Source organism: Embiotoca jacksoni, unplaced genomic scaffold (genome assembly GCF_022577435.1).
Source record: "Embiotoca jacksoni isolate LCO1_2020_lvr unplaced genomic scaffold, fEmbJac1.0.p SCAF_16, whole genome shotgun sequence".
NCBI lineage: Eukaryota > Metazoa > Chordata > Actinopteri > Embiotocidae > Embiotoca > Embiotoca jacksoni.
Genome location: NW_027185296.1, coordinates 8,510,762 through 8,536,068, shown reverse-complemented (window position 1 = coordinate 8,536,068; position 25,307 = coordinate 8,510,762). Strand labels below are relative to the sequence as shown.

Sequence of the window (25,307 nt, the reverse complement as noted above, 5' to 3'; positions counted from 1 at the left end):
GAGCGCCGCAGCGGACACAGTCTCTGTCCTCATCCTCACCCCAACTACCGCTCGTCTTCCCCTTTCTCTCTCCCCTCGTCTGCAGCACGACTGTGCTGCAACTGCTAACAGCACTAGCGCACTGCACTCTCATCCCACACAGGACTGCAGAGAGCTCTGTACAAGCTATATCTACACACACACACACACACACACACACACACACACACACACACACACACACACACACATTTCTGCAAACAGAGCCAGCTCCCAGCATCACAGTGGTAGAACGCTGCTGACTTGTTTTTATCCTGCTCGCGTCCACTCACATAAATCCTCACACACTCTAAACTGGTTAGTTAGCGTCCTGCTGTTTTCAGACACTCAAGAGTCCCAGGCACGCACGCGCACACACACACACACACACACACACACACACACACACACTTGCTTGTCATCCATGTGTGGCTCAGCTAATTCAAATACCTTGCGTACAGTGATATATGCAACCAGGAGGCGAACTGAGTGATTGTGTCTGCAGGTTTTTTCAGCGCTGCTTCTTCATATTCCTTCATTGGAGTTTAAATCACTGACTTTACTAACTGTCCTCCAGCCAGATTTTGGCCCACCTTGAAAGAGGGAATATGTGAAAGTGGAGAGGAGCCAGCCAACACTGGCCCACCTTCACAGCTCCAGGAAGCCATGCCAAGAAAGAAATTACCCACAATGCATCTCAAAAGTCTTCGTCTCAGAGAAGCTAGACTAAACACATACTGTAATCCATTAACGAGTGTTTGTATCGTTACAAAAATGAAAAGGATAATGTAGGAAATGTAGACTGCTGTTTTTGAAGCACTCACTTGTAAAACCATTTAAAAAAAAATCTCACGATTCAATGTGCTGCTGTCATTAATAAAAAAAGAAAAAGAAATGTACCATGTGGTCAGTCAGTCAATCAATCAATCAATCAATCAATTATTTGTTATGCTGTATGGACAGATATTTATGTATTTCATCTTGTTATCACGTCACTGGTCAACAGTTAAAATTACCGATTCACTCAGTAAATAGCTGGGATACGCGTGAAGTAGCATTTTTTTCTGATGCTTAAAAAGCCTAATGTTTCATTAAAACTTAAGGAACTCTTCTGATGATTAATAAAACCCAATAGGAAACCTAGTTGTCCAACCTGATAAGACACATGTCCTTTCTCCTTCTCATCACAGTAAATGATGCTTCAGTACCTCTGGTAAGTTATGACATCTTTACCATTTTTCCCAACATGCAAGCTAGTTTTACAAAGTGAATCCTCAGAAATAGCTAACGATTCATAATTCACTTTGGTTAGTGTGGCTCAAAGCACTTGCATCTCGGTGGGTCACAATTTTACGTGTCCAAATGAGTCTTAAAAACACCTATTGACCAGTATCTATTTCTCTTTCGGGGGATAAAAGAAGATTTACACAAAACATTGATTGGGTAGGAAAGCATGTCATGCATCTAGCATTTTCTCTGGTCTGTAAATTTAAATGTTTGAGTTGTTGTGATCCCAAATAAAATTCTTGGACACGCTCACCTGGACATGCCAGAGAAGTCGGCCTCCTCCTCCTCACAGCGCTCATCCAGTTCCTTCAAGGCCTGCGTCACATCCTCTTCCCACATGGAGCCACAGGTGCTGTCTGGATCCGGATCTGGATCCGGCTTCGTCTCCGGTGCCGCGGGCAGACAGAGAGGCAGCACTGTTCGTGATTCTTCCTCACAGAGGGACCCCGGTGGAGTGTCTATGGCCGGCGGGGGAGGGGGGGCCGGATCCAGGTCCTCCTGAGGGTCCTGGCTCTCCTGCGGGTCATGAGGGTCCTGCGAGTACGGGAGGTCGCACAGCTCCGATGGGTCCGAGGGCAGAGGGGGGGCGCTGCAGAACCCCGTGTCCTCGCTCACGCTGCTGCTCAGCTCGTCGCCTGCCGTCATGCTAACGGCATCCTGTGAAACAAAGCCAGAGGGGGGCGCTCAGGAGCAGTGGGGCAGGTGACTTCACACAAAAAAACATACATTAACCCCCGCCTCCCCCTCCATCCTCCCACAAGTTAGAGTGGTTGTCATGACAACAATGGCTCTTAGTATCAATTCAGGAGCGCAAACTTCCTGCTGAACCTCTATTATAGCTTGAATTAAGGCTGGCATAGCCTGCAATTAAAAGCACAAATTAGCTTCTATTATACAAGTCAGCACTTTTCACAATGTTCAGCTCTGGGGAGATCGCTCTGAATGTCCCTCTGTAAGCTAACGTCTCTCTGTCTGTCTCTATCTCTGTCTCTCTCTAAAAAGAAAAAGAATCAACAAACAGGACCCAATATCAATCTATCACTGAAGTGCCATTTCAAAACTTCATGTGAGTGCTAATAAAACAGCAGCATGGCGGCGGAGCGACGGGGACGGAGAGCCGAGCGGACAGCAGATGAATGAGACGCGTCCGCTGTGACGCATGACGACTGATTTATGACTGCCTCTGCATAACTGCACAGAAATAACGGACCGTATTAGTGACATAACAAATTCAGCAGTAAAGTATTGTAGGTGCACTTCGAGTGAGGTAACCGAACAACTGGATGTATTTATAGTACTAATTTGCATAAAAAAAACAGCTACAGTGTCAGACGAGAGCAACCCCGGATTTATTTGTCGACATAAAACGCAAAGAAGGGATGCGTTACAGATGGCACAGCGGGTTCTCATTAACAAGACTTGTTTTTTTACCCGTCTTGTGTTTTTTAAATTTGTATTTAAATGTCTAATGAATTAAGAAAGCTAAGTGTGGCAGACAGCCAGTACATCACAGAGACAGCAGCTATATTACAGAAAGCTTTTAGAAGTGGTCGCGGCCATCCTGGAGCGAATGAGTAAGAGTATTGATGGTTTTATCTGGGGCTCATTACACTAAGAGCTGGGGCTGTGATGGGGGAGATGTCCTTGGGATGATATTGAGACCACTGGCTAGATCGAGTTCCTCGTAAGTTGCATTGGGCTCAGTGTGTATCGAGCACCGTCACTGGAGGGTTGGAGCGCCTGCTTGAAAACTGATTTGCACACATCCATCCATCCATCATCTATACCCGCTTTATCGTGAACAGGGTCACGGGGGGGCTGCAGCCTATCCCAGCTCACTTTTGGGCGAAGGCAGGGTACACCCTGGACAGATCGCCAGTCCATCACAGGGCCCACACTTATAGACAGACGGAAACAAAGACCATTCACGCTCTCATTCACACTTAAGGACAATTTGTAGAACTACCGGTGGGAGGAAGCCGGAGTACCTGGAGAGAACCCAAGCAGCCACTAGGAGAACATACAAACTACACACAGAAAGGGCCGGAATCGAACCCGAAACCTTTTTGCTGTGAGGCGACAATGCTAACCACTGCATGCATATGTATATTTATATATATATATATATATATATATATACACACATACACTTCATATGGATGAGCTCAGGTTGTTCATATATATATTTAAAGGTAAAAGACTGGCCCGTTAAAATTCCCACACTGTACATGTGAATACAAAACAGAACAACATGCTGCATCATTGTTAGTATAAGTGATAAATGTCAGTAGAAGTAGACAGCATAAGAAAGGCTACTGCATGTTAATGTTAGTAAAGTGAAAGGGTTTCATTGGCTGGTTTTCACTTAACTGCCCTTTTAAAGTGAACACCCCACTTGTAAAAGACTCATACTCACACATGCGTCTGCCGAGGACAAAGGAGCTGGTGTCCCATTCACAAGTTTTTAAATGGAGAATTTAGTTGGAATGGTCAGTGGCTGTGTTATTGGAGGTGAGCAGTAACAGCTGACCTGAGGTGAAATTTTCTCATCAGCTCTCCCCCAAAATCACACAATCAAGCACCCACTGCTGTAAAGGGAGCAAGAGCTAAAGAGCTTGGGCACCCGCACCCAGAGCAAAGCAATAAAGCAAGAGGTCGGAGGAGGAGTTAGAAGCAGCAAAGGCAGCACACTGTCTTCTTTACTCGACAGTAAGCAGACAGTTAAAAGAACCAGCCCTTTTACCCAATCCAGAACCCCATGAAGGTAGCTGACCATCTGTCTGAATGACAGGGCTGAGAAGTAGCGCAATAGCAGGTAAAAAAGTTGAAAGGAAAGAAACAGGCAAGCTAAAAAGCACCCGAGCACCACAGTTTATTGCTGCTCCCGATTGATCGCACCTCAGGCAGCTGGCTGCTGGTGCTGTCTGAGTGGGCCATCTCCAAAGTGGGGCTATCCAGCCGAGGGAGGGAGGACAGGGAGGACAGGGAGGGCAGGGAGGGCAGGGAGGTCAGGGAGGGCAGGGAGGGCAGGATGGTGGCCTCTTCAGTCACGGCACTGCTGGAGGATTCTTGAGACTGCTGCAGAGAGTCCACGTGGTTGGACGCAGTGTCGTCTGTGGCAGAGTCGCTGTTGAGCTGGACGAGAAAAACACAACGACTGGTTGGCTTTTCTGTTGAAGCACGCATGAACACAACACAGGTTGTTTTATACATCATCTAGTTTGATGCAAACCTTTATGAGAGGCACACTAAGGACTGAGGCCAAGTCAAAACTGAGACTGAAAAAACAGTATTTAGGAACATTTGAAGAAGTCTGACCTTTCCTAAACTATGATGCACTACATACTGCTGACACTCAACATGGCCTTACTGTGGGTACACCACAATGGATCATGATGTACTGCTCTTCATGTGTAACTACTCAATTATTATGAACCATACAAGAGTTGATCACTAGTTTAGATGTGAAATACATTCCCAATTTGAATCTTAGTAATGCAGGCACACCATGTATGAAAATTAAAAGGAGCAGAGGTACGGTGGCCACGTTCACATCTGGCATTAAAAAAGCGTCCTGGGTGATCCGATCACAAATGGACAGCTCAAAGAGCGCATCCAGGACGCATGTTAATGCCCAGTGTGAACAGGGCCTGTGACACTGAATTAACTTTAAATTTAATATACAGAACTTATTGACATTATTCAGGTTTCTGATGCAAGCAGAGCATATTTAGTCATTTTAATCCATTCAACTGATTCTGCACCTTAAAACCGCTTCAGACAAATGGTAACATCATGCTAACATCCATCATATCATTTACATTTTATGAACAGGTTATCTCAGTCAAAACTCTGAGGGGAATCTCATATCGCTGCATGCTCATTTTTCTAGTGTGTAAAACTGGATGACTACAAACTCTTTGAGGGCAAACTTTCACTAAAGGCAAAAGCTCATTCTCTCACCGTGCACTACCAAGATCAAGAAGCGCAGAAGAAGAGAGAAAGAAAACTTTAGACTGAGGTAAAGCATTTCGATTAATAGCATTATTATTTGCAGCTTTGAGTGGGGCCTTGCTTGCAAAGCAAAGGGAAACAGAGGAGTTAGAGAAAAGCAGCCAAACTGTTAAAAAAAAATGCAAAGGAACATGCTGGATTCTGAGATTTCACATATTTTATACTTGATATTAAATTACAAAAATCTGTTCTCTTCTCCTTCCGTTGATAAAAATATAAATGAGCACTGATTTCCCTTTCTTTAAATTTTCCTACACTGTACTTACCAATCCTATAATCATAAAAGAAATGATAATAGCATTAATCTAGCGGTCAGATGCAGAGGAGCTGGGCGGAGGTTTGAAGGGGGCGTCTACCACCAGCGAAGAAGCAAGCATGAAGCCCCTGTCCACACTGCCAGCAGGTCCAGCTCAGTGTACGTACACACACACACACACACACACACACACACACACACACACACACCATGCCAGCGGGCTGTGTGGGGAGCATGGTGGGTTGGGGTGGGGGACCCTGATTAGAGTGAGACTTACAAGGCCAGAGCGGATGAGAATCTGGCTAGCGCTCAGTACCTCCTCCTCAGACGATTCGTCCGTGTCCTCGTGGTTGGTGAGGTTGAGGCTTGGCGTGCTGCCGGCGTACTGGCACTCCTGCAAAGACGGCGTGTCCCCTTTGTCCATGCTCTCCAGGGAGCGACGCCGCACCCCCCAGTTGAAGTTGTCCATGCTCTCCCCCTGCAGGACGACCGAGTGGACAGCAGTGAGACACAGTGTTCAGAAAAGTAGCATCTGTGACTTTACAAAACAAGCAAACAAAGCACAAGACAAATGCAAACATTCCATAACTTAGAAAAAACACCAATATGTGAGACAATAAACATGTACTGAAGAGGTGAGATGATTTTTCTCAACTTTGTGGGATGGTAAATGATGCAAAGTTTTAAAAGTATAAAAGTAAAGGCTTCACAACCACAGGAGCAATGATTTCAAATCAAAATGTACTACTGCACTCAATCTGATGACAACACAGAGAGACACCAGGGCGCTGCAAAGCAGTAAATGGCCCACAGACTTACCTGCAACTCCTTGTGGCAAGAGAAGAGAAGGAATACGTTTGTTAGTAGACTTCAGACAGTTATGAAACACAGACAGTTTTTTCTACTACAGTAGTCAGGACAAATAAGACACAAGGTGGACAAACAAGACATCAATGGTGTTAATCTGTCATATAACTGACTACAGTATGGTTGAGAGGAGTGATGAAGAGAGAGAGACAGTGAAAACTGTAGGCATCTGGTCCCTGCACTGTAAACCATTACAAAACTGTTGTATATTTTATAGATGATTAACTTGAATAGTACTTCCCAGTGACTATTAGCTCCTGAATATTCACTTCAGTTTATCATCTTTTTATAATCAGATACGCATCATCATCATCTTTCATACATGTAGAGCTTCTTTACTGTAAATTCTCACCTCGGCATCCTCCAACTCCACATCTAAGAAGTCAAAGTCCTTAAAGACACCAAACTGCTGCTCGCTGCCCGTATCCTCTCCCTGCACCTCCTCCTCCCTGACCACCTCCTCCACTGTGGGGATCAGGCTGGTCTGCTGGTCCGCAGAGTCCAGATCCTCATTGGACGAGAACACCACCTGCGCAGAGAGGAAGGAAAACGGGTCTTTGTTGTTACATAGTAAATTAACAATTGTTGTGTATTCATTAAAAACTCTGTTTATCTCAAAACACAACAACAAGCAGCAGTATTTATAACAGTGAGTTTACAGAGACCTTGTCTGAGGCCTTAGAGTAGGAGAGGAGTCTTACAGATGGATTTTTGGGAATGCCAGATTCTGGACCACATAGAGACAGGACATTCATCAGCCTCTCTCTGGTTCTTCTCTGGAACAAGAACACATAACAAGATGAGAAAAACTAATACTAACTAACACAGGACACATTTTTATTACATACAACAACAAACATAAGTCTTTAGTCTACAAGCAATATGGAGTGAAGGAAATTTGTGAGTGAGTAAAAGAAATAAGTAAAACTTTTATTTCATGATGCTACTCTTTTATTTTGACGGGCCTAATAATTCACATGTCGGCATTGCCATGACAGTGACGAGCAAAAGTGATGTCACATCAGTAGTTAGCTTTTGGCGCGGAGCCTTTGTAACCAAGGTTAGGATTATATCAGTCTGCTTTATCATTTCATATTTCATACAACTCATAAAAAAGACTAAATCAGAAACATTGATCTCCATGGAGCAAAGGGGTGCGTTACAGTCAATGTGTTTTTATGTCTGGGTGGGTTCACAGTGCGGAGCACCAGATAAATATAAACAGTCCTGCTGGTGGTAATTTTCAGTTCAGATCAGATCCAAACCGCAGACTTTAAGACAGATCATAATCTGATGTGGTGAAGCTTCACCTGGAGTGAGTGCTGCATCACACCTTCTGATTGGTTAGTGCACAGTGTTAGATGCATTGTGTCTCTCTGAGCAGGTACCTGAGAGAGTTGAGGCCTCTTCCAGCTTACTTGCACCAGACCATTAGAGTTGGAGCCGGATGACGTAGAGGAGGTACTCCTTGTGACAGCGATCACCTGCGGCTTTCCATTCCGACCAGCTGCAGTGCGCTGATCACCATATTTGTGTCCTATGATTGGTGTCTATAAAGCCATAAAATACAGCAGAGCATTTTCTTAAGAGGAGAACAGTGACATGAGCGCACTGAGGAAAACCCGGTGTGGAATTACACTGACCTCTGAGATGTCAAAGTGAAAGTCCAGCGTCTTGCCGGGCAGCTCCTTGGAAGAGTTGTTAAAAATACGCGTGAAGGCGATTTCTGGAGAGCCGCATGACTCTGTGCTGTAAGAGCGCTGCACGTCGTCTGGAACGACAAGGCTGGCTGAACGAGACACCACCAACTTCAGAATGTTTTGGGCCTCTTTCCAATGTGGGCTCTGTAGACAATAAACAAATACAATGAGTCCAATGTGAGATCACAAGCTGCGGAGGTGTTTCTGGAGAATTTATGAATGTGAAAGGACACATTTTATTTCAGAGAGCCAAACCATCCCCAACCCACAGCAGCTATAGACTCAGCCTCTTGTATTCTGTTTGGTCCATGTTCATGTAGGAGGACCTGAAAACGAGGCCAAACAGCCCACCAGTGCACATGCAGTGGTATAATGTGTACGCACAAATACAAGGCCCTTAACAAAAGGCAACACTGACAGTGAGCCAGTGCAGAATTGCTTCAGGCAGTAATGGTGAAAGAGCAGTTGGATGCAGATGTGAGTGAGAAGCATATAGTGCCCTGGGTCAGGGGTGGTAAAAGGCTTCTATATGGAGCTGAAGTTGCATCAAAAAGGCCTCGAAACAACGAGCCTGAAAAACGTCTTATTCTTTCTTAGACTCAATTGTGCTGCAATGTATAGAACAGATCTTCCCAGTATTCATACACATTGAGGTAAAGCCCCTTTTCCACTGCCACTAGCAGCTCTACTTGCTTTTGGTATCAGGTACTTATCTGGATTTTGCTTTCAAATGCAGATAGTACCCCGAATGCAGCGTCGTTACTAAAGCGTCTTCAGCGTGACACACACATACTGGATCCTTTTATCTGCAGGCAAACAGAAACATCTGCGCCTCCTCAACAGACCACGGCATGGTTTTGTGGATTGCTATTAACCGAGTTGTCCAGTGAATACAAAACATCGCAACCACTATAATAGCTTGGATAGTTAAACAATGGCGGGCTGGTGCCATAGACTGTAATAAAAATGGACATAGCTTCTAGGTCGTAAAAGCGTCACCAATGCGGGAGTGCCTTAAAGTGTAATACCACTGAGGGTCACTAGAGGCAAAAACAAAACAGTAGAACAGGTACTGGCATTGGATCAGGGACTTGTGTGAAAACAGGCTTTGCCCAGTAAAACACACACAGCTGCTGTTAAAGATATGGCTGCACATGGGTGGTGCTTTGGTAACATTCTTGCCAACAAGAGTAAGTAATAAGAATACCGGATTAAATCTACTTTCATTCTACGTGTGGTGAAGGCTCACCTGAATATATTTGCCGATGATCTTCATGATCTCGAGGTTGAACTGTTTGACGGGGGCTGCTGATAGGTCGATATGACTCAGCAAGCTGTAGATGATCTGCAACAGGGACTGCTGCATGCCGGGAAGGCCCTTCTCCAGCAGCTGAGACAGACAAAGACCAACATATTCATGGTCAATTTTACCACGTGATTAATACAAAAAAATGTGCATTTTCACTTTTACATACCTCGGCCAAGTAAGTGACCAAGTTCAAGGTTCTCTCCGCGAAGGCATCGTGGAGGTAACGACAGACCACATTGATCCAGTTGGTACAGTCGCGGGAGTAGCTGTGTGTGCTGTACAGGCTCATCATGTGGGCCAGGTTGGACAGCGTGGCTGACTTCTCATCTGCACAGACCTTGGCTATCTTATCAGCCGTCTCCTTACAGAAAGGAGTGGGGCTGTCAAAGTGCTGGATGAGGTGTGGGAGGAGGCACAGGATATTCAGAGGGAAACCTGTAGACACAGCCCAGGGAGGAAATGAACATGTGGGAAAAAAAAGAAAGAAAAGAAAAGGTCACATAATAAGCAGTCTAATCTTGAAAATGAAAAGGTGATAACAGGAATGTATTAAAAGCAACAAACCCTGTGTTGTTTGGGGTTATTACACACGGTAACATTTCAGTTATTTTCCTGATAGATATACAGCAAAGTGGATATTTTTCTTGATTCATATTTTAAATGATATAATGACATTTATAAAAAAAAAAAAAAAAAAAAAAAAAAAAAAAAGCAGCAGTATTTACCAGCCACTTGTGTAGGGTCTACCAGCGTATGTCTGGAGACACTGATGAGCTTGCTGAGCAGGTGGATGGTGAGCTCCTGAGTAGAAGCTGAGGTGAAACCCTTCAGGAAGAGCTGAAGCAGGCCGGGGAAGTTGTACCACTTCAGCTTGGCCTGGACCGTCTCCAGACGCTCTCTGCTGTCCGCGCGGTCCAGAGGCAGCTGGCCCAGCAGCTTGTTGAGTAGCCGCAGGGCCAGCAGGTATTCAAACTCGTAGTCCGACTCGAGCAGCGAGGTGGCGATCCAGAACACCGTGGCCATCAGGTTTGCAGGGTCCACAGGGGGGATGGCGTCCCCTCCTGGACTTCCTCTCCCGCCTAGCGATGATAAGCTCCGTGTACGTGCTAGGTTTCCGTGGCTACCAGCGAGTCGGTCTGCTATGTCTAGGGTGTTACACCTGCGCCGGTCCGCTTTCCGTTCACTCATCAGGCTGGCCCGAAGAGAGTTGCTGCGAGTATGGGCGTAATGGAACAGACCGCCACTGTTCATGTTCAGCTGGCCTGTACTTTTCCTGTTGGCAGCAAACTTCGGTCCCAAAAAGTGATCTCGGGCCGAGGTCCTGGAAACAAAATGACAAATCATTTTTGAAACACGTGTCAGTATGTTACTGAAAGTAAGGAGGAGTGAAACAGCACAGAAAGGGAGGCTACCAGTGAGAGGACTTACTGTGCTAAGGCAGTGAGGAGGTCGTAGTTTTTGACGGTGTCTGCCAGCGTGTCGATGCCTGACTCCAGTGTCAGGAGCAGCTCAATGACAAAGCCCTGAGGAGAGAATACATCAGAGGTCAGCTTTAACAAGGAGTTAAAACATCATACATCGACACAGCTGCTGTGCTTCCTCAAAAATCCTTTGTAGATACAGAAGGGAGAATTACTGTGGATCCTGTGGTTTACATTGACAAAATACATTAATTCCAGTTTAACAATCAACCTTTTTCAGTTCTACCTGGCTTCAGCTAAAATTACTTCTCTGTGTTTTAGTCAATGTCAAGACTACGTCTTGTTATTCCAATATTTCTGTAGCAACTGAGCTGTACATTTCTGAGGAAAAATAAGACCTATGCACACAGGACATTGTTGCCACTAGATGAGGGGAATTCAAAACAGACACGCAATTTCTATAAAACAAGTAAAAAAAAAAAAACAATTGTAGATGTATTTACCATAAAAATAAAAAAAATAAAACAACAAATCAAAAAAACAAAATAAAGGCCTTTGTCGTCATGTACAACTAAAAGGCTTGTTCTGTACCATACAAGTAACAGAGGACTCTTGACGTATGAGTGGAATGTAGTTTTCTTTCTTGATGTTTTTTCTCTGTTGAATGTTGGTGTTGATTTGCTTTTATACTGTGTCTCCTAAACATGTGAATTGTGTGTTTTTGTTTCACCTCTGCTGTTTTAAAAGCCTCGTATTTACAGAAATTTTAATTTCAAATTAACAGTGGAACTTTTTTTTAAAGAATGTCTTGAGGAAGTTGACCTTTCAGCTGATACCGTTATCTGCACATACCTTCTAATATTATCCAAGAAGTGACACAACTGAGAATGTTTTTGATAGCTGAAAAGTAACATCAGATAACACTGCAGAGCAGGATGATGTCTTTACTGTAATGTTCTGACCTGAGCCTCCTCTCCAGGGTCTCCTACGGTCTCAACCAGCCGAGACAAGATGTCAGACAGTGTGGCAGGTGTCAGAGGTTGTTTGAGTGCTCTGAAAATCTGGAACGAACGGCCGGCGTAGTGGCGAGAAGAGCACGACAGAGCTGTTCTGAGAGCCACTTCACTCAGCAACGACTCCATTTGGAAACCTGAAGGGATGCACATGTACATGCTGGTAAATACGCTAATTCAAAACATAAGCAAAAATCAATAGAATTGCACAACAAGGAGCTGTGAACCCTACACACCAGATGGGGAATGTTTGAAGACCGTCACCACGTGTCGGACAAAAACACTCAGCTGGTCGGCACTCTTGATGTTGGGGTTCTTGGGCGACACGTCCTCATGATTCCAGAGCGGACCCCGCTTCCTACAAGGCAAGATTAAACACGCATCAGATAATGTGTACCACCATGTCTGCTCAAAACATTTGATGTTATCACACCAAGCAAAGAAGCCAATATGACACCAACTCAAAAATTAAAACCATGCAAATCAAAAATACCCATTCCTGTCAGACCGTGCTGGAAGCATGAAAGCAAATCATTGTGGAGAATGAGAAACATGGCACAAATGCGAAGGTACATGTAATTGGTTGATACCGATATGTACTAAGATACATCGACAGGTTAAGTTAATCAGAACATCAGTAGAAGTATTCGTGTAAGTGTTGACTAACATATATGTTGTATGTTCTGTTCTGGGAAAGAATCCTTTGAATGAAACACGGTCTTCTCACCTTGACGTAATGAACTCAATGAGAGCTTTGGCCTTCTCATCCTGTTCAGCAGTGGCATTGACCTCACTGAGGAGTGTGGGGGAGAGGTGGGACAGAGCAGCGCCTCCGGCTCCCAGACTGATACTGGAGGACGTGGAGCTCGAGCTCAGGCCGGAGTCTGTCATAGGTGACGGCTGACAGTCGGGCAGAATCTCCTGTACTCCTATAGGAAACATGTGACATCCACATTGTTACGTCATGCTTTGCAGGCATCTCAATAGAGCCTCCTTCTTCAGAGTACCCCAACACCAAAATCTTTTAGCAATATAAACAGATACTGGTAGTTACACCAACAACAAAACAGTGATATTCTGTCACAGGAAGATCTGACTGTCTAAGGTAGGATTGTTGCTGCCACCCGGTGATCAGCTTTGGCACTGCAACAAATAACTACTACAATTTTTCTGTTACTTTCCGTCCCGTTAAAAAATTACAAAAAGTAATCCTATAGCTGGTAGGAAATCAGTTCAACTGACCTGTGAGGTTGAAATCAGGAGCTACTGGCTTCACGGTCAGGACCCTCGGATCGTTGTAGTCTCTGTTACGTAAAAGCACCATAGCCACAGACTGAACATTGCTGTTCGCACCTTGAACAACAAGCAGGTGAAGCAGCAGGCGTTTGCAGTGCTCGTAGACCTCCGGGTGCTGGTGATCAAAGCCTGGAGGAGGACGCACAAGATAAAGAGATATTAGATCATGTTTAGAGGCAGGCGTTATGAAGTTTAAAAGGTCAATCAAACTGCCTCCTCCAGATAAAGGGATCCAAAACAGCACAAACAGAAAGCAAGTTACCTATAAAAACTGCATGTAGTAAGAGGTGTAGGTAGGCACTCCATTCTACTTTGACTCCATGGTCCACAATGAGGTCTGTCAGTAGGATCACTGCAATATTACATCTGGAAAACAGAAAATGAGTGTTGACTTCCAAATCAACAGAATACTGTTATGTTTTTCAAGAGAACAGGTGGTGGTTGGTATCTGTACCTGTGGAGCGGTACAGCCGGGGCGTTGGTCTCTGGCAAGTAATCCACAAGAGGAGACCAGCAGCCTCCTGTTGGAGGGAACGGGAGCGGCTCCGGTCGGTTGTGATCCATCACTTTCAAACGCCAGTTTGCATAAAGAGGCATGGAGTCACCTGGAGCAGGGAGAAGATTTTAAGAAATGGTGGGGGGAAATAATTTAATGTAGTGCAGGACTGGGCAGAGCAAATATGTTGTTCTTACTCTTCTCGTCTTCATAGGAGCCTCCAGAGCTGCTGCTGTAACGAGATTCCAGACGGTGGTGCTGTCGGTTCAGGTTGCTGTTCAGACCACTGTAGATATCTAGGTGGGTGTAACTGCACAACAGACACAGTTGGTTTAAAGTCTCTGCTGGCATTGATTAAACCCCGAAAAACTCAGCTCTGTTCATCAAAATTTGGTAATATTTATTTATGCTAAGACGCAAACATTGCAAGAAGGAGATGCAAGGTGTTTCCATTTTACTTACTGTATTATTGCCACAAGATGACTATAATATACAGTAGGTCTGGTCAACATATCAATATTTTATTGTGATCTGACATGAGACTACATATCGCCTTAGATTTCAGATTTTATATCGCGATATGACATTTGTAGTCTTTTCCTGGTTATATCGGCTGCAATACAGTAAACTAATGTCATTTTCTAAACTTAAGACTCTGAACTGTTATATTGTTAACCTTTATCCACATTACAGATGATTATTTATCAAAAATCTCTGTAAATTCTTTAAAAGCACCAATAGTTATGCTGACAATTTTGTTGTAACACTGATATGAAGGCATTTGGTCAAAAATATTCTGATATTTCATTTGATCATATCGCCCAGACCTCATATAAAGTCTATCTCCTAGGAGATCAGCTCATCAGTGCCAGTCAGCTGCAGACACTCCACACTCACATATTCTGATTTTAAAACTCTTTATTATTTACTGTTAAATTTCCACAACACTAAGAACGTTAATGTGCCTCTTGTGTGTAATATGACACCTGACAGTCCTGTTTATTCTTCCCTTGATTTTTGCTGTGTAACAGTAACAGGACAGTGCTGTATTTTATCTCGTACCTGTCCTCCATGTTGGAGTCTTTGATCTTGCTGTCATGATGACCGTCGTTTCCTGGCACCATGGTATTGCTGCTGGAGGTTGTTCCTGTGAGAGCAGACATGAAACATTTAACCTCTGGCAGCGGAAACGCATGACTTAGTGTCTGAGCCGTGAACTGAGCTGTGAACTCGTGAGTTCCTACTGCGCATTAACCTGAGGTGACTGAGGGGATCTTGTAACTGGAGGTGATGCGGTAATAAGGGGGGTTGTCCATGTGAGTGACAGCTGAGCTAACAGGATCAGTCAGCTCCAGCTCGCACATCAACTCCTCCAGCAGCTGCATAGTCTTATCTCTGCCCAGGTAAACCACCACTCGTTTCACCTGAGGACAGACACGCAGAGAAACACGAGGGATAAGTAACGGACGCTGCCCATGGGGATACGCAACGTGATGTGAACATGCTGTGACTCACATAGGGCAAGAGGCTGGGGTCACTGTTGACTCCCGACATACTGATGAGGAAGTGCAGAATGATTTTGAGGTTCTTTGGCCAACTGTCTGCTAATGTGGTCCAGACGTTCTCGATCTCTGACCAAGCAAACTCGTCCCCATACTGTAAAAACAAAACAATTTAATCAGCATTTCAACACATATCTTGTTCATGGAATCTAAATATGGGGATCAGATAGTCCATTAGCTGCGTCACCTTGGCGGTCATGAACATGAGGTTGTTTAGCACCATGGTTGTTGCACGAGGGGATCCCCAGCCCTCTCCCCTGAGCCAGCGCCGGCTGTTGACCATCATGATCTCCCGCTCGTGAACATCTTCCTCCTCTTCACCACTGCCGCAGTCCTCTGGCCGCCGTGGGATCGGCTTGAAGTCGACCAGCTCCACGTTGTTCATCCAAGGCAGGAGGTAGTGCAACATTACTTGACGACCGCCGGGATGTGCTGTCTGGATGCGCTGGCTCACCTCTGCGGTATGGACAGTAGAAAGTTAGATGGTAGCTGAATATATTTACTAAATAAAGAAATGCTCTGTCCATTGTCATAACAAATCATAGCACAGCCAGCCCACTTGGCTACCAGCTATCCTGCTTTAAAGTGGCAGTAAAATACTCCTACTCTTTAAGACTACTGTTGAAATTGTAAAATAAATAAAATTCCTCAGTTGTGATGATTTTCCAGACATTTTTTAAAATAAACAATTTGCGATTTGATGGTGATTATATGGCTGAATCATGCCATATAGAGCAGTGTTCTGCTCACAAAGAAAAAGCCACTACAGTAACTAATGTCACAGCCACCTTTAAGATAATGCAATAACTCCATATGCACTGCTACTCAAATAGCACCAAACATGACAGTAGCTCACCTGAGAAGATGGGCAGAGTGAGCTCTGGGTACGTCCTTGCGAGCTCCTCAGACAGCTGGTAGTAAGACACAGAGTAGAGGTGTGGCAGCGGTGAAGGAGGCGTCAGGATGCCGTCGGTTCTCTGGATCTCCAGTTTGTGGGCGTAACGGAAGAGCTTAGGTTCCAGGATCTGTTTCATACAAACAATCACAATATAGGAATTCAAGGACAGAAGCCTCGATGGTGGTGTTATGTGGTGTAGTGTAGATGTGTTGGAACTTTTCAGGTAAAACCGACCTGTAACAGCTGCATGGCTACTTCATAGATATCCCTGGAAGAGTCAGACGCCTTGAACAGGATCAGGTTCAGCAGCACCACAGTGTCAAATTGGTAATCCCTACGAAAACAATAACACAACACGTGGTGTTAAAGTCACTCATGACCAATAAACTCACAAAAATGAGATCAGGTGGAAGCTGGGAATGGGTGGTACCTGTTGTGAAAGACATTGGCGATGGCCCTAAAGCAGCCGGCAGCCACACGACGGGAGCCGGTGTAACAGCGATCCACAGCCCAAAACATGAGGTTGCTCTGGTCTGGATTCAGCTCCAGCAGCAGCATCACAGCCTCACATCCCAGCTGGTGCACCTACGGCAGACACAAAGCAACTGTTAGAAGCATGGAGTCACATCTTCACATAGTCTACACCAGTGGATCTCAACTGGTCGAGCCTCAGGACCCACGTTTTTCCTTCGTCATTAGGTGGTGACCCAAATTTTTGACATTTTTGAACATGAGCCAGTGGTCGACACAATTCTGTTCAATTTTACCAATTCATTTCTCAATATCTACTAAAATACCAATATTACTTTAAGTATGGGGACAAAATATGCTGTTAACTGTGTATTTTTAATTTTTTATTTACCTATCAAGAGGGACTGCTACTTTGGACTATACCAATATGGATGACCACCAAGTATCCTACACGTATCAGAATCACTCCAAAACAAGGGCATAATATCTAAAAAAAAAGACTGGTGTGAAGGTAAACCGTAACATTTAGTCTCTAATTATAATGTTTCAAATTGGATGATTTTAAACTTGAGTGCTTTCTGTGACTGATTTTATGGTGTAGGCCTTGAAATGAAACAGTTTGATGCTGACCTCTTGCAGTACTTCTGAACACAACTGGGTTGTGCTACTGTCAAGGTAAGTGAACCTGTGCTTCATTACTTTGACCTCAAGAAGACCTCAGTTACTTTGACTTCATCACGAGAGACAATATGATGACATGATGGCCTTGTGCTGATTGATACCGTCACATTGATCCACTGAGATTACCTGGTGTGGGACATATTTCATGACCAGGAGGATTTATGTGCTTTAATGAGGACTGTGCAGGTTGAAACATGGAGGAGTTGCCCTTTAGTGAGAGCCAGTGAAAAGAGAAGTCTATTTCTGTTTTAACTACAGCTGGTTCTAGATTGGATCAGCAGAAGAGATGTTCTGCCTATGATTGGTTGTTACGTTGTGGCAGGTTTAAGGTTAGGGTTAAGATAAGGGATAGTGACCAGATGATTGACATTTAAACAACAAATCACAGGAGTCTAGAGTTTAGAGTGTGCATCCTTCCACCTATTCCAATCTAGCACCACACACTTCTCCCTCAAACTAACATCCACATTCCCTGAGCTAACTAACAAACACCAGTTTAATCTACATTTCATCAGCATGTCTCTCACCTTCTTGTCCTGAGAATCCAGGATGTTGTCCAGCCACTTGTAGAGGTAGCCGTCGGAGGAGAGGCCAACATTGTCGGCTACAGGTCCACAACACAAGACTGCAGACATGGCCTGTAACATTAAAACGGCTGTTAGTCATTAGTAAGTGTGCAGAAAACAGATTTACGTTGTTTCTTTTGTGGCCGAGTGTGTACCTTTAATGCACAGTACTGATGGCGGTTGATCTGCATATTTCTGTCACTGTAGCGATCCAAGGGAGTGAACATGATGCTGAAAGGCCCGGCCCAGTGACTGAACAGCATGAACAAACTGTGTCTCAGTGACTGCTGGGGGAAGATGGTCCTCCTCTGGTGCACTGAGCACAACAAGTGAAGAAAATGATCCAAGAGACACATTTTTAGTACTTAAAACTTAGATGGACATTTAATACAAGTAAGATTCTGACAGATAATTACGAGCTATACCGGGGACATTCTGAATGATGTTGGCCACAAGTGCACTGAAGTGACAGCGAATGTCCTTCAGTGTTTCAGAGTCCTTATCGTTTTCAGCCTCAAGCAGCTGCCTGGTCAGATCAACATACTCGAGCAGCGTACTGTTCAGAGAGTGGCTCTCTCCATCTAACCCTCCACTGGCTCTGTGAATTGAAAAGTTTACACTGATTACTGAGCCATAATACAAAAGAATAAAACTAATTCCTGATTTCCTTGTAGATTCCATACATTTGACTGATGACACCAGCATCAGCGAGTAGCTCAAATATCCGGACCAGCTGGACTCTGAGGATGTCACGACGCCTGCGCCGCTTCATGTTCTGCAGAGTAAAGAGTGTTTCATTTTAACTCAGGAAAGTGTTCTTTGATAAACAAAGAACTATGGCAGACAGGTTTTAAAGTTATTCATGAGCAATACTTACTTCAGGCCTTCTTTCTAGGGCTTCTTTTATGATGGGATTTAGCTCCTCTATCAACTCTCTGAAGGATGAGGAAGTTACATGTAAGTAATCAAATAGATTATATAAATATGTATACCATAGTGTACAGCTACAAGATTAGAACCACTGACAGAAGGGCATAAAGTATAAATGGTAGTCCTTATGAATGGAGAATCAGTGTTTTTAATGTTGTTTCTGATGTGTATATTGAGTGAATTGGTCACTTCATATGTTGTTTACCTGAAGGCCACGGGGTTGGTCCTGCCAAGCCCCAACACAAGAGACTCCGTGATGTCCATGCACTCAGAGCGCATCATTGGAACAATGTGTTTGAACAGGGAGGAGGGGGACGGAGTGCCAACAATCTATCAACACACAGAACAGCAATGTCAAGGCCAAAGTATTAAAATAAATCAACCAAAATCCTATTACTATTTATTTTGTCTACATTTTTACGTGGTTACCATACTGTTGTGAATTTAGACTGCAGTCAAAACACACATGCAGTCATACTTGTGAAAAACCTAAGAAATAATGAATGTATATTTTTCGGGATATTTAAGCCCTTATAAATGTGGGAGGAAACATGGCATACAGTGATTGTTTATGCAGCTGCTTCTGACCTTTGAATCATAACTGTAGCCGCTGTCCGGCGTGGACGCCAGCGTCTCAGGCGGGGAGCAGCGGACGGAGCCAGAGGTGGAGGATGAGGAGCACATGGAGGGGGAGGACGAGGCAGAGCTGCAGCAGAGAATCAGGTAGTTCCTCCAAAGGCCAACGTAGGAGTCGTTGCTGTTCAGGCTGTTCACTTTCTTGGCATTGATGGGGCTGCTGCAGGTGGATGTACAGTGAAGGTGACAGAGGAATGACATGACATCAAAAGGACAGAATGACACTGAGCAGCAGGCGCAGAGAACAAAGCGGTCAGCTTCTGCCTTCTTATTTCACACAGGGGCAGCATGATTGATCAGTTTTTATCCTTCATTTGTCTTGTGTCATGCCCATCAACTGAGTATTATTATAAGTCTCCAGTCCTCAATCATACCACATAATGTCATTAGAAAAGCGTCATCACGTGTACAGATAAACACAAAAACAACAAACGTGTTTTAGGAAACATACTTGATGTCAACTTGTGGAGACAGCAGCTGCAGGCGCGTGTAGGCAAACATCCAGGCATAGTTGAGGGCAGTGGGGCAATGTTTGGGCAGGTTCTCCTGCCGCAGGTAGCTGGAGAAGCTGATGACCCAGGGGTCCTGGCCCTGAGTGACATGGGCAAACACCCAGATGTGCGAGGGGCTCACCACATCGAACTGGTGGCTGATGGGAGATGAGCTCCACTCTGCTAGCGTCTGGAGATCAATCCCACTGGGACAATACAGCAGGTTGCTCTACGGAGAAGAACAGCGGAGGGCGAGCTGAGTGTTAGAGTACTTCTGAATGTTTAAAGATGGTCAAATTAAGAAAATCCATTCCTACCTGGTCAGCTCCTGTGAGATGAATGAAGCTCTCCAACACCGATGCACTTAATCTGTCCATTACATCAATTGCCAGTTCTTCATCTCCCTGAAAGATTAACAAATGTCAGGAAACAGTACAAGCTTTTCTGCAGACTTCTACATTTTTGACTGTTATAACAATATGCACTGTGAGTCTAAAGTAATTACCTTGCCAATGCCCAACGCCGTGTGCAGCGCCCGGACCTCCTTGAGGATGTTAACAGCCAGCCTGCGGGTGGCGGGGCGGCAGCTGCAAAGCACCACCAGTGCTAAACCCTCCACCACATGCAGCACACCTAAAGGAAGCGTACGCTCCAAGGACAGAGAATGGCCGCTGCTTGAGCCCTGTTAAAAATAACATGTAAATTAAACTCACGTATTTGACACACAATTTGTCACTTAAGCCTGCCGTGTGGAACTTTTGTCTCCACCTTCTGTCACTGAGGGGAATTACAAAAACACTATGGACACGCTTATATCATGGCTGTAAATCAGTGGATAAAATGTTTTGAGCACCACAACATGGCAAAATGACTCGTTCCACAATCATAGGTTGATCCAATAACAGTGGTAAAGTCTAGATGAGCCACATGATCGAATGATTTCATCTTTGTTCAAGTTAGCATCATGCTAAACGAGGATAGCAGGCTTGGCTGCTGGAGGTCTCTGGTGTGCTGCCCACAGAGCACGCTCAGTACGCATTCATCCGACAAGCGCGGGAATGTCTTACCAGACACCAGATTTAAATACTCTATATAGACTAAAATACAGACAGATTTGCCTGGCGGTGTTAGGCTTATTCAGCATTGTGTGAATTATTTTGCAAGGGCTTGACTGTACTGAACTGAATTAATTGATGTGTAAAAGTCTCACACTATGGATTTAACTAAATATAAGAAATAAACTTAAGTAGTGTTAAAAACAAAGCTGCAACTTTCTTGACCAACCTGTGCATCATGACTCTTATTGCTGCTCTGCACTGCCTGCCTCCACTGGCTGATGAGCTGCAGTAGCATCTTTACGGCGTTGTCCAGCAGCGTGGGGTGGATGTCAGTCACCTCTCTGACTATGAAGTAAACAAAGCCTGAGAGGACATCCTCCCGCCACTCTGGGAAATCCACCATCAGTGCCTGAAGGGTGGTAAAGGCAAGGCCACGCAGCTCCTCGTCCATGTGGATGGTCAGTCTAGAGGAGGAGAGGGAGCCACGAGGCAGAGACATTTAAAGACATGAGGTGTGTCCCCGGAGCGACAGTATATTTTGTTGTTAAGTGTCTTCAGTCAGGTTAGAGAGGGTGAATTACTTGGCCAGTAGCTCTATAAGGTCTTGTCTGCTCATGCCATCTGGTATCAGTCTCGGGATGGCGGCCACGCATGTTCGGAACAGGTCGATCTTTGGCTTCCTCTCTCCCCTGCAGCACAAAAAAATGATTTAGAAGCTGTTATAGGTCAGGCATACACAGCAGTGTGAGTAGTAACAGAAAAGTAGCTCTATGGATTCAGGCTGTGGTTACATACGTGATCATGTCTTCAGGCTCCTTGTTGGACATCTGCACATTAGTCATGCTCATGGAGCGTCCCACTTCCTTGTCCAGGTGTCGCAGGATGTTATCCAAGGCCTTTCTTACCAGTGGGTAGTACAGTGACATGCCTGGAAACACCCGGCACAGTCATTACATTCAGAGCACTAAATGGAAAAGATCCTAGGACCAAAAGTTACTTTTTTTTTTTTTTTTTCAAATGTCGGTTCTTTAACAATCAAACCCACCTATGACTTTTGCTTCTTCATCAGTGAGGGTGGTGTTGAGGAAGATCTTCTTCACACGCAGGGTGTTGCCAGAGGGCATGATGATCCCTGTAGTCGGCATTGGAGGCTCCCCATCTTTCTGCTGTAGGCTGTCAGCAATCACCAAGAAGGCTCGCAAGCCGATATTCATTCTCTGGCAGAGTAGAGAGGAAGCGGATGAGAGAGAATACACCAACACTACCACAAGTTGAAGTTCTGTCTGTACTTTACCTCTGGATTGATGGTAAAGGTTTTGTGAGACTTGCCCACACACAGGAGGTCATAGATGATCTCCTTCATGGCGAAGTCCAGTCTTTCCTGTAATAACCAACAGACCAGTTATCACTAAATCACAGCTATGTGTGCCTGTAGTCTTAGCTAAGCAGTGACATTCAGGTACGTCACAGCTTGTGCTCTGGACTCACCTGAGCGATGAACTGGATGATCTTGACAAAGATGTTGAGGGGCGTGTCTCTGGGCACCACGCTGCGGGAGCCTTTGGGAAAAAGTGCTGAAACAATGCTGAGTAGTCGACTAGGAAGAAGAGAGAGAGAGAAAAAAAAGGGGGGGGGGGGGCATTGTGAAAGCAGATTTGCTAAAAAAAAAAACAAAGATGAAAAAGACTTTTACTTGATAATCACTGGTTGCAGAAGGACTGATTGAGTGTGAGCAGTTTGAGGGTTTGGCTCTGAAACTGACCTCTGTGTGACAGTGTTACTCTCGCACTTGATCCTGATGATGTAGACCCACAGCAGTCTGTAGAGCGACTCCAGTGCTACACGGGACATTTTGGGGTCTTTATTCTGGTGATGAAAAAAACAAAAGGGGTAAGATGTTTCACCTGTATGACAATTATATTACCCACCTGTCAGACTTGACAGATCAACTGGTTGTCTGGAAAATCTCGGATTACATTAAACACAACAAAAATGAAAAAAAAAAAACAACAACAAAAAACTGTTTCTGCATACAGTTGCAGTCTCTGTGCATGATTTCTAACAAGTCAGTGATTTATGTCTGTGCATTAAATTGCAGAGTTTCACACTTATAGAATTTCAAATATGAAGTCTCCAGTAAAACCTCTAAAAAAACAGTTATTATTAGCAATGAGTTGCAGACGGAAATAAGTATGAAAACAGTCATTCTCAACTGGAGGGAGTCATTTTTAGGAAAATAACCAAACCGACACTAAAAGAATCTGTCCATTTAATGTTAAATTTAATTGTACAATAATCAAATAATTATCCAGTTGATATTTCAGTTTTTTGTTCTTTTATTTTCAAGTCTACAGAATTCCTGATGCCGTGCTTATATTTGAAAGGACACGTTTACCATGACGCAGTGGGCCTATAGTAGCAGTTTGCTGCCAGCGTTGTCATGACAGCAATGACCAAAACTAACGTCATCACATCAGTGGTTTAGCTCATTTGAGCATTTGTAAAGAGGGTTCAGATCAATTGAAATCTGCTTTTTTATTTCATTGTTTTATTGTTTTTTTTGCCCATGTTGCACTCGTTTTAACAGTGCATGAAGGCATTATATATTACTGCACTATTTTTCTATGAAATATATTTCGATGACTCAAATTTGGGTCGCAACTTGACTAAGAAAAAAAGTGGGTCCTGAGGTTGGAACAGTTGGGACCACTGTCCTACATCAAATATCCATATTATTGGCATACATACATTCATAGGGTCATACAGAGAGCAACCATACTCGGAGCCTGTGATGTGATTTTCCATGTGATGGCTGTACCTTGAGGGCATGATGGTGTGTTGCATTAAGCTCTTATGGGCTGTACTTCACCACTTGGGTCTGGTTTACTGTGGCTCCATCTCCTCTTAACATTCCTCTGACACACTGATTAATGCCCATACTTGTAATGTAAAACCATTTTTAATCAATCCAGGAGGTTAAAAAAAATCAGTTAATTCATGCTGACACCATGGCTGAAGGACAGCGATCCTCCAGGTTTGGTCGTATCACCAGATTACCAAATAGCACAGACCACATGCTTATCAGTATGATGTTTTACAGCTTGAAATAAGCATCCTTTGCCATGACAGGAGAATGTAGCAGATACAGTACGTGGAAACAGATGGAAGAGGTGGAGCAGATGTGACCGTGTTATTCAGGTGAAGTGACACTTTGTGTTTTACTGGTCTGCAAACAACTATTAGTCTCTTTTGGTGCGGCAACCACGTGTTTTATGTTTCTGTTTGCAACTCAATTAATCTCACGTCCACAGACTTGTAGGTCACGGAACACACAAATGTAGTCTGACATACGTATTATTATTGTGACAACTGGCTTAGTAAATAAGAAAGTGAATTAATAATGGAGGTTTTAAAGAACTCCATTCAGTGGAAGACAACAACTTATGTTAATTTAAAAACAATAGTACTTGTGCAACCATGACCACCAACTGCAAGGGTTGACGTTTCCATCGAGGACTAAACCTCTAACACGATGACCCAATTATTGTGAACTTATCCTCTTCAATACGGTCTGCAGTAATCAACCTTCTTAAACATCCGTCACATTTGTAATATAAACAATATATAACTTAATGGCAACAGCCAATGAGGTGAGAAGTGGATTGTACGTGGAAAGATGCTACAAAGAACTGAGCAACGTGTGGCTGCTGTTAGAAAGTTTATTACCAACTCCTACAAAAAGTAAATGTAGCGCTGCTTCAAAACAACAAATCCTACAACAGCTAAAAGGATTCATGTCGTCATGCTTCTCTGACCTCCTCAGGCTCTCTGGTCATGAATAGGACGGATTCCTTACATTGACATTTTGGTAAATAAGGTGCATTAATATTAACTGTATTACAATGTGTTAATATTTTCTATTATCAATAACAAGATTTTGCATTTCACTACAACGTGTGTCAAGTCTTCTTTTGAGTGTGCGTTAACAGTTTGCTTGTTGAAGATGTGAATGACTAAAAACAGACCGTATTAGTCAGAGCTCCAACTATGGAGTTCATGTAGTAATGAACAGAGCCGAGTCATCTCCATATTAAGTATACCTGATATCAGTCCTCACACAAATAGACAACATATTTTACAGCAAGCCAATACCAGCAAGTTGCCTATTATATTGTGCATCCTCAGTGGTGATAAGTAACCAAGTATGTTTACTCAAGTACTGTGCTTCAGTTCAATTTAGAAGCACGTCTACTTAACTTGATCACTTTCATTGTTGTTACTTTGTACTTCAATTCCACTACATTTTGGAGGGAAATATTCGAATTACTGCTTCATTA

General features: G+C 44.0%; 1 protein-coding gene across 8 annotated transcripts in view; it reads right to left on the bottom strand.

Annotated features, from left to right (window-relative positions):
• The window catches only part of fryl (furry homolog, like), a 63,631-nt gene that overhangs the window by 9,564 nt on the left and 28,760 nt on the right, over positions 1-25,307 (bottom strand). For 5 of the 8 annotated variants that reach the window (XM_069150713.1, XM_069150711.1, XM_069150715.1 and 2 more), the window contains 42 exons: positions 22,733-22,836; positions 22,459-22,567; positions 22,265-22,351; positions 22,016-22,187; positions 21,766-21,898; positions 21,552-21,659; positions 21,197-21,434; positions 20,418-20,594; positions 20,230-20,316; positions 19,873-20,141; positions 19,374-19,581; positions 18,991-19,115; positions 18,733-18,790; positions 18,539-18,630; positions 18,281-18,453; positions 18,011-18,171; positions 17,817-17,927; positions 16,568-16,722; positions 16,372-16,471; positions 16,096-16,264; positions 15,427-15,695; positions 15,193-15,333; positions 14,933-15,101; positions 14,740-14,824; positions 13,875-13,987; positions 13,636-13,786; positions 13,444-13,547; positions 13,128-13,310; positions 12,613-12,814; positions 12,122-12,243; positions 11,835-12,022; positions 10,880-10,974; positions 10,177-10,772; positions 9,618-9,886; positions 9,392-9,532; positions 8,086-8,286; positions 7,831-7,992; positions 7,144-7,218; positions 6,795-6,971; positions 5,853-6,053; positions 4,204-4,440; positions 1,559-1,962 (listed from right to left, as the gene is read on the bottom strand). In XM_069150713.1, the coding sequence (XP_069006814.1) occupies positions 1,559-1,962; positions 4,204-4,440; positions 5,853-6,053; positions 6,795-6,971; positions 7,144-7,218; positions 7,831-7,992; positions 8,086-8,286; positions 9,392-9,532; positions 9,618-9,886; positions 10,177-10,772; positions 10,880-10,974; positions 11,835-12,022; positions 12,122-12,243; positions 12,613-12,814; positions 13,128-13,310; positions 13,444-13,547; positions 13,636-13,786; positions 13,875-13,987; positions 14,740-14,824; positions 14,933-15,101; positions 15,193-15,333; positions 15,427-15,695; positions 16,096-16,264; positions 16,372-16,471; positions 16,568-16,722; positions 17,817-17,927; positions 18,011-18,171; positions 18,281-18,453; positions 18,539-18,630; positions 18,733-18,790; positions 18,991-19,115; positions 19,374-19,581; positions 19,873-20,141; positions 20,230-20,316; positions 20,418-20,594; positions 21,197-21,434; positions 21,552-21,659; positions 21,766-21,898; positions 22,016-22,187; positions 22,265-22,351; positions 22,459-22,567; positions 22,733-22,836 (7,121 nt within the window). Of the gene's footprint in view, positions 1-1,558; positions 1,963-4,203; positions 4,441-5,852; positions 6,054-6,794; positions 6,972-7,107; positions 7,219-7,830; positions 7,993-8,085; positions 8,287-9,391; positions 9,533-9,617; positions 9,887-10,176; positions 10,773-10,879; positions 10,975-11,834; positions 12,023-12,121; positions 12,244-12,612; positions 12,815-13,127; positions 13,311-13,443; positions 13,548-13,635; positions 13,787-13,874; positions 13,988-14,739; positions 14,825-14,932; positions 15,102-15,192; positions 15,334-15,426; positions 15,696-16,095; positions 16,265-16,371; positions 16,472-16,567; positions 16,723-17,816; positions 17,928-18,010; positions 18,172-18,280; positions 18,454-18,538; positions 18,631-18,732; positions 18,791-18,990; positions 19,116-19,373; positions 19,582-19,872; positions 20,142-20,229; positions 20,317-20,417; positions 20,595-21,196; positions 21,435-21,551; positions 21,660-21,765; positions 21,899-22,015; positions 22,188-22,264; positions 22,352-22,458; positions 22,568-22,732; positions 22,837-25,307 lie in introns of all 8 variants that reach the window. The other 3 variants (XM_069150709.1, XM_069150714.1, XM_069150712.1) reach the window with 1 other exon arrangement.